The sequence below is a fragment of the Somniosus microcephalus genome, chromosome 3 (genome assembly GCF_052327205.1).
Source record: "Somniosus microcephalus isolate GS21.2 chromosome 3, FLI_Smic_1.0, whole genome shotgun sequence".
Taxonomy (NCBI): domain Eukaryota; kingdom Metazoa; phylum Chordata; class Chondrichthyes; order Squaliformes; family Somniosidae; genus Somniosus; species Somniosus microcephalus.
In genome coordinates this window covers 18,405,865-18,413,764 of record NC_140989.1, presented here as the reverse complement: position 1 = coordinate 18,413,764, position 7,900 = coordinate 18,405,865, and the positions used below count along the sequence as shown (strand labels likewise).

The 7,900-nt window shown below is 51.2% G+C and overlaps 1 protein-coding gene and 1 long non-coding RNA gene across 2 annotated transcripts in view; one reads left to right on the top strand and one right to left on the bottom strand.

The window, feature by feature from the left end:
- Positions 1-6: 6 nt before the first annotated feature.
- LOC147120883 (uncharacterized) lies at positions 7-3,075 on the bottom strand. The gene is made up of 3 exons (XR_015075810.1): positions 2,019-3,075; positions 1,713-1,923; positions 7-89 (listed from the first exon to the last, which is right to left on the bottom strand). It is a non-coding gene; the product is annotated as an uncharacterized LOC147120883 (long non-coding RNA).
- Positions 3,076-4,277: 1,202 nt separating this feature from the next.
- The window catches only part of pex3 (peroxisomal biogenesis factor 3), a 28,942-nt gene continuing 25,319 nt past the window's right edge, over positions 4,278-7,900 (top strand). Inside the window, exons 1-2 of the mRNA XM_085979242.1 lie at positions 4,278-4,728; positions 6,835-6,966. Coding sequence (XP_085835368.1) covers positions 4,656-4,728; positions 6,835-6,966 — 205 coding nt within the window. The 5' untranslated portion in view covers positions 4,278-4,655. The remainder of the gene's footprint in view (positions 4,729-6,834; positions 6,967-7,900) is intronic.

Below are 7,900 nucleotides of genomic sequence, written 5' to 3'. Positions count from 1 at the left end.
CCGAAGATGGTCAACTTCAACTATAACCTCGCTCGAGGGACAATGGCACACGGGAGCACCACATGAAGGGGCGAATGGCAGAGAAGATCCTGTAGGAAAAGAAAAAAAGGAAGCGGTTACAAGAGAATATGGAACAAAAACGGTCCAGTGAGCCAATCCAACATGATGCCATAGTTACCATTAAAAGAAGCCAACAGGACTGTCCTTGTTTTGAAGCATTGCGAGCTAGTTTTGAAATGTTGTGCATCATATTAAATTCTGGGATCTGAGCATCCACCCTACATTTTGGGACATATAATCCAAGTGCTGACATGTAATTGAATGCAGATCTTTTGGGCAGATGCAGTACAATGTGGATAAATGCGAGGTTATCCACTTTGGTGGCAAAAACAGGAAGACAGATTATTAATCTGAACGGCAATAGATTGGGAAAAGGGAAGTGCAACGAGACCTGGGTGTCCTTGTGCACCAGTCGCTGAAGGTAAGCATGCAGGTGCAAGCAGGCCGGTTAAGAAGGCAAATGGTATGTTGGCCTTCGTAGCGAGAGGATTCGAGTACAGGAGCAAGGATGTCTTGCTGCAGTTGTACAGGGCCTTGGTGAGACCACACCTTGAGTATTGTGTGCAGTTTTGGTCGCCTTATCTGAGGAAGGATGTTCTTGCCATGGAGGTAGTGCAGCGAAGATTCACCAGACTGATACCTGGGATGGCAGGAATGACGTATGAAGAGAGATTGGGTCGATTAGGCTTAATATTCGCTGGAGTTTAGAAGAATGAGAGGGGATCTCATCGAAAACTTATAAAATTCTAACAGGACTAGACAGACTAGATGCAGGAAGGCTGTTCCCGATGGCGGGGGAGTCCAGAACCAGCGGTCACAGTCTAAGGATAAGGGGTAAGCCATTTAGGACAGAGATGAGGAGGAATTTCTTCACCTAGAGAGTGGTGAACCTGTGGAATTCTTTTGCCACAGAGGGCAGTTGAGGCCAATTCATTAAATATATTCAAGAAGGAGTTGGATATATTTCTTAAGGCTAAAGGGATCAAGGGGTATGGGGAGAAAGCAGGGACAGGGTACTGAATTTGGATGATCAGCCATGATCTCATTGAATGGCGGAGCAGGCTCGAGGGGCCGAATGGCCTAACTCCTGCTCCTAGCTTCTATGTTTCTATGTTTTGCTTAATGTACATAAGTACAGTCTGCTTGGTTGGTTGTTCCTCTTAACAGGTTCTACCCTAACACGACCACCGGACATCCCAAAGCATTTCACAGCCAATGAAGTACTTTTAAACGTGGAAGTCACTGCTGTAACGTAGAAAACATGGCAGCTCATTTGCGCACAGCAAGCTCCCACAAACAGCAATGTGAAAATGACCAGATAACCAAAATAACAAAAACAGATTGAGGGAGAAACATTGGCCAGGACCCCGCTCTTCTTTGAAAAAGTGCCATATGATCTCGAGAGAGCATACGGGGCCTCGGTTAACGTCTCATCTGAAAGACGGCACCTCCGACAGTGCAGCGCTCCCTCAGTAATGCACTGGAGGGTCAGCCTAGATTTTTATCTTCGGGTCCCTAGAGTGGGACTTGAACCCAGAACCTTTGGACTCAGAGCAAGAGTTCTAACCCACTGAGCCACGAACTGACACTTGAATCACATAGTGGAATGTGCATTCACTGTTCGAGAACCAAAACAGCTTAATGTTTCGTACCTGGTCTCTTTTTACGAAGCATTGGATAACTGCAGGGATCTCAAAGGCTGGAGGGAGCGTGATGCTTTGTCTTGCAGCAGGTTGGCCTCACTGCATCATTACACGACGGTGATGCAGGTGCTTCTGCAAGGCCTGGTTAATCTTCCAATTCAGCCACCTCAGTCTCACCAACAGGCTCCCACCTTGCTGCCCTCACCAGACCCGGTTCAATCTGTAAAACATGTGTCATGGTGGTTACCTCCATGGGTTTGACACAAAATATAGAACGTGCAGCAAGTGAAGCAAGAAAAACCGACAAGGTCGTACCTGCAGATGACCACTACTCCATGGCACCTTGGGAGCTGTGCCACGCCACAGGCTTCACCCTGAGCCCAGAGGATGGGGGCCTGTGGGGTGGACACCCAAGATCCTGTCGAGTATCTTGCAGAATGGGAATCACTGCCTCCTCTCCTCCAACCAGTAGTGCGCCCCGACACTGTTCCAGCAAGCAGTGATGTAGAAGCCTTGGGCCACCAGCCGGTCCTGCGCTCCGAGGTAGATGCGCCAGTTGCGTTGGTGCTGCTCATTGGATCTCTTCAGTGACATCCCTGTTTTCTAGAATGGCGAGGGCGGCTTTGGTCTTTTTCACACTCCACCCCACGTTACCCGAGGGGCAGCCAGTGATGGTACCTGGCCCTCCAACCGTGGCTCCTGAACCCAAGGGTGTGGAACCGGGCACCCCCTCCCCAAATCATGGGTACCTGGCCCTCCAGCTACTACTCCCAAAGCCAATAATAAACAAAAGACTTGCATTTATATCGTGCCTATCACAACGACAGGATGTCTCAAAGCGCTTTACAACCAATGAATTACTTTTTGAAATGTGATCTCAGTTGTAATGTCACTAATGTGGCATGTATTTGTGCACAGCAAGCTCCCACAAACAGCAATGTGATAATGACAAGATAATCTGTTTTTAGTGGTGATGATCGAGAGATAAATATTGGCCAGGACACCGGGGAGAACTCCACTGCTCTTCTTTGAAATAGCGCCAGGGGATCTTTTATGTCCACCTGAGAGCAGATGGGACCTCGGTTTAACGTCTCATCTGAAACACAGCACTCGACAGTGCAGCACTCCCTCAGTGCGGCACTGGAGTGTCGGCCTAGATTTTCTCTGGAGTGGGACTTGAACCCACACCCTTCTGACCCAGGAATGAAAGCGCGATTAATTTAATACGAGTTAAAGCCCCTGGAAATCCTTAGAGATAAGTTATAACAGTCAGGGTAACAGAATACAGGACCCTCCTCACACTCCCGTCCCCCTCACCCACTCCTTTCATCACCACCCGCCCCCTCCCTCCCTCCGCACCCGCCCCCTCCCCCCCCCCTCACCCACTCCCTCCATCACTACCCGCCCCCTCCTCACACTCCCGTCCCCCCTCACCCACTCCCTCCATCACCACCCCGCCTCCTCCCTCCTCACCCACTCCCGTCCCCTCACACTCCCATCCCCCCTCACACTCCCGTCCCCCTCACACTCCCGTCCCCCCTCACCCACTCCCTCCATCACCACCCGCCCCCTCCCTCCTCACCCACTCCCGTCCCTCCTCATACTCCCGTCCCCCCTCACCCACTCCCTCCATCACCACCTGCCCCCTCCCTCCTCACCCACTCCCGTCCCCCCCCCACCCCCTCCATCACCACCTGCTCCCTCCCTCCTGTCCCCCCTCACCCACTCCCTCCCTCCGCACCCACCCCCTCACACTCCCGTCCCCTCACCCACTCCCTCCCTCCCTCCGCACCCACCCCCTCCTCACACTCCCGTCCCCCCTCACCCACTCCCTCCATCACCACCCGCCCCCTCCCTCCTCACACTCCCGTCCCCCCTCACCCACTCCCTCCATCACCACCCGCCCCCTCCCTCCGCACCCACCCCTTCCTTCCCTCCCTCCGTCCGCACCCGCTCCCTCCCTCCGCACCCTCCTTCCCTCCCTCCGTCCGCACCCACCCCCTCCCTCCATCACCACCTGCTCCCTCCCTCCGCACCCACCCCTCACACTCCCGTCCCCCCTCACCCACTCCCTCCATCACCACCCGCCCCCTCCCATCCCTCCCTCCGTCTGTACCCGCTCCCTCCCTCCGCACCCACCCCCTCCTCACACTCCCGGTCCCCCCTCACCCGCTCCCTCCATCACCACACTCCCACTCCCGTCCCCCCTCCCCCACCATGCTGAGGGCCCGCTCCATCCAGCGCTGCTGCTCCTGCCGGCCGGGCAGACTGAACTCTCGCTCCCGCTCCATTGGCGGCCCCGGGAAACCGCCCGGACCGGTTAAGCCGGACGGCCCTCGCTGCTGAAGAAAAAAAAATCACACACAAAAAAATAACTGAGCGAAGATCCAATTAATTGAGCAAATAATAAGTAATAAATGAGTGAAATCAATACATGTTTTATTCTATTGCTGATGTTTAATTAGGGAATTAGTTTCATTTTATTTGGGTTGGTGGGGGCGGAACGCGGGGCGCCGGACGCGGTTGTTGAGGGCCGGGGGAGGGAGATCAGTGAGACACGCGAGGTAAAACCCGGAGCCGGATTCCATTTAATCAAAGCAACAAATCCGGATTCAGAGACCGACAGAAAACGGGGCGAAAGCAGCCGGGGCCGGATTATTAATATCCGAGCAAACCCTGGGGGTAGCAGGGTTAATTCCGACTCGGAAATCAATTCAATATTGGCTGAAGGAGCCGGATCCGGATCCTGCGGGTCTGCTGTAAAACCCGGAGCTGGAGACGAAGTCGCTGATTCTCCCTCCTCGGGCCTCGCTGCTCTGCCCGTGGCTCGCAGTCTCCTCCCTGCCTCCCTCACCCGCCTGTCTGTCCCGGCCCGCAGCTCGGGCGTTTGTTATCTGGATCTTTCAGGGCCTTGGTTCGTAGGCCTCGTCCCCCATCCCTGCCCCGGCCAAGATGCTGCAGTCCCTCTGGAGCTTCCTCAAGCGGCACAAGAGGAAATTTATCTTCACTGGAGCCTTCGTGGGAGGTAAAAAGAGATTCATGTAAAGGTGGTGGTGGCGGGAAGGGGGAAATAAACACTGAGCCAGAAATGTTCACAGGTTTGATGTAAAATAAATATATTAATCTGTGCCCATTTGTGGGTCTGGGTTCAGTTGGGGTGAGGAAAAAAAGGAAAGACATAGAAATATCGAAGATAGGATCAGGAGTAGGCCATTCGGCCCCTCGAGCCTGCTCCGCCATTCAATGAAATCATTGCTGATCATCCAAATTCCTTGATCCCTTTAGCCTCAAGAAATATATCTAACTCCTTCTTGAATATATTTAATGAATTGGCCTCTACTGCCTTCTGTGGTAGAGAATTCCACAGGTTCACCGTTCTCTGGGTGAAGTAATTCCTCCTCATCTCAGTCCTAATTGGCTTACCCCTTATCCTTAGACTGTGACCCCTGGTTCTGGACTCCCCGACCATCGGGAACATCCTTCCTGCATCTAGTCTGTCTAGTCCTGTTAGAATTTTATAAGTTTCAATGAGATCCCCTCTCATTCTTCTAAACTCCAGCGAGTACAAGCCCAATCGACCCAATCTATCTTCAGACGTCATTCCTGCCATCCCAGGTATCAGTCTGGTGAATCTTCGCTGCACTCCCTCCATGGCAAGAACACCCTTCCTCAGATAAGGCGAGCAAAACTGCACACAATACTCAAGGTGTGGTCTCACCAAGGCCCTGTACAACTGCAGCAAGACATCCTTGCTCCTGTACTCGAACCCTCTCGCTACGAAGGCCAGCATACCATTTGCCGCCTTAACCGCATGCTGCACCTGCATGCTTACCTTCAGCGACTGGTGCACAAGGGCACCCAGGTCTGGTTGCACTTCCCCTTCTCCCAATCTATTGCCATTCGGATTTGCATTTAGACTCTTCCTGAGACCATTTCTGTGATGTCCTTCAGTTGAAGACCCCCCAGCCATTCTTTTCATCAGAAACTCTTGCTTCCTTACCATTGGAAAAAAGAAAGGAAGACTTGCATTTCTGTAGCGCCTTTCACTTCCTCAGGACCTCCCAACAACAACTTGTATTTATATAGCGCCTTTAACGTAGTAAAACGTCCCAAGGCGCTGCACAGGAGTATTAAATCACAAAAAATTTGACACCGAGCCACATAAGGAGAAATTAGGGCAGGTGATCAAAAGCTTGGTCAAAGAGGTAGGTTTTAAAGGAGCGTCTTAAAGGAGGAAAGAGAGGTGGAGAGGTTTAGGCAGGGAATTCCAGAGCACCGCACGCTCCCTTTCCAGGGCCACCCGGGACACGGACAAGACCACGGACTGGAGGCAGGTGGCCAATGCGAACCCCCCCATAGTCCTGGACCTACAAATTGCTGTTTTACCAGTACCCATGCTGAGGGAGTGCTGCACTGTCGGTGGTGCTGTCTTTTGGATGAGTTGTTAATCCGAGGCCCCGTCTGCCCTTCTCATGTGGATGTGAAAGATCCCACGGCCACTATTTCTAAATATTCTGGCCGGTCAAGCAGCATCGGGAACAGAAAGATAGGTTGATAGAAACATAGAAGATAGGAGCAGGAGTAGGCCATTCGGCCCCTCGAGCCTGCTCTGCCATTCAATGAGATCATGGCTGATCATCCAAATTCAGTACCCGGTCCCTGCTTTCTCCCCATACCCCTTGATCCCTTTAGCCTCAAGAAATATATCCAACTCCTTCTTGAATATATTTAATGAATTGGCCTCAACTGTCTTCTGTGGTAGAGAATTCCACAGGTTCACCACTCTCTGGGTGAAGAAATTCCTCCTCATCTCTGTCCTAAATGGCTTATCCCTTATCTTTAGACTGTGACCCCTGGTTCAGGACTCCCCCGCCATCGGGAACATCCTTCCTGCATCCTTCCTGATATTTTGGAGCAGAGCTCCGTTGGACTTGGCGCAGTCAGGCTGGAGAAGTACCTTTTACAGGATTGACAGAAGCGCCTCTTACAGCCAATAACGTACTTTCCAAGTGTCGTCACTGTTGTAATGTAGTTGGTTTTAATGACTTGGAAACATATATCTTTTTGGAAAGATGTGCATGATGTGCAGCGTTTTATTTACAGGATTTGCATTGATTTGTTCCACTCCTAGGTGTGTACTTGCTGGGGAAATATGCACAAAAGAAGATCCAGGATCTACAGGAGCGAGAAGCAGCTGAGTACATCGCACAGGCGAGACGGCAGTACCATTTTGAGAGTAACCAGCGAACCTGCAACATGACGGGTAAAAGCATCTCTGTCACCGTTAGGAGAAAACGCAATGAGTCCGCAGTCCAAAGTAGTTTCTCATAGCGTTCCTGAAAATGACCTAGCGTCCTAGTGGGGGGTGAGGTTACGGGGCCGTGCTCTCCGACAGGTGCGTCAAACCACTAAAGTTTGCATTCGTATAATTTCCACGAAAAGGTGTGACTTGTTTATTATTGGATGTCCATGCTGGGAACTGAAGCACTTTTCCATATGAGGCACCTGGTGACGGCATCATTAGGTTTAACACAGGCTCGATGCAGAGTAAAAATCCATCTATTTTGTCCCAAAAGCCAAAGACGAATGTGAAGGCCCTTGCGAAGGTGCAGAGGAGATTTAGCAGAATGCTTCCGGAGATGGGGGAATCTTAGCTACAAGGACAGGTTGGAGAATCTGGATTTGTTTTCATTAGAGCAAAGGAGGTTGAGGGGTGATTTGATAGAGGTGTACAAGATTATGACGGGTTTGGATAGGCTAGACGGGGAAAGGCTGTTCCCACTAGTTGACGGTACAAGGACTAGGGGACACAGATTTAAGGTTTTCAGCAAGAGTTACAGGGGGGATGTGAGGAAAAACTTTTTATGCAGCGAGTGAAAAGGAAACTAGACTGCAGGAAGATATCAATAAATTGGTCAGGTGGGCAGAACAGTGGCAAATGGAATTCAATCGGAGAAGTGTGAGGTAATGCATTTGGGGAGGGCTAACAAGGAAAGGGAATACACATTAAATGGTAGGACACTGAGAAGTGTAGAGGAACAAAGGGACCTTGGAGTGCATGTCCACAGATCCCTGAAGGTAGCAGGCCAGGTAGATAAGGTGGTTAAGAAGGCATACGGAATGCTTGCCTTTATTAGCCGTGGTATAGAATACAAGAGCAGGGAGGTTATGCTTCAACTGTATAAAACACTAGTTAG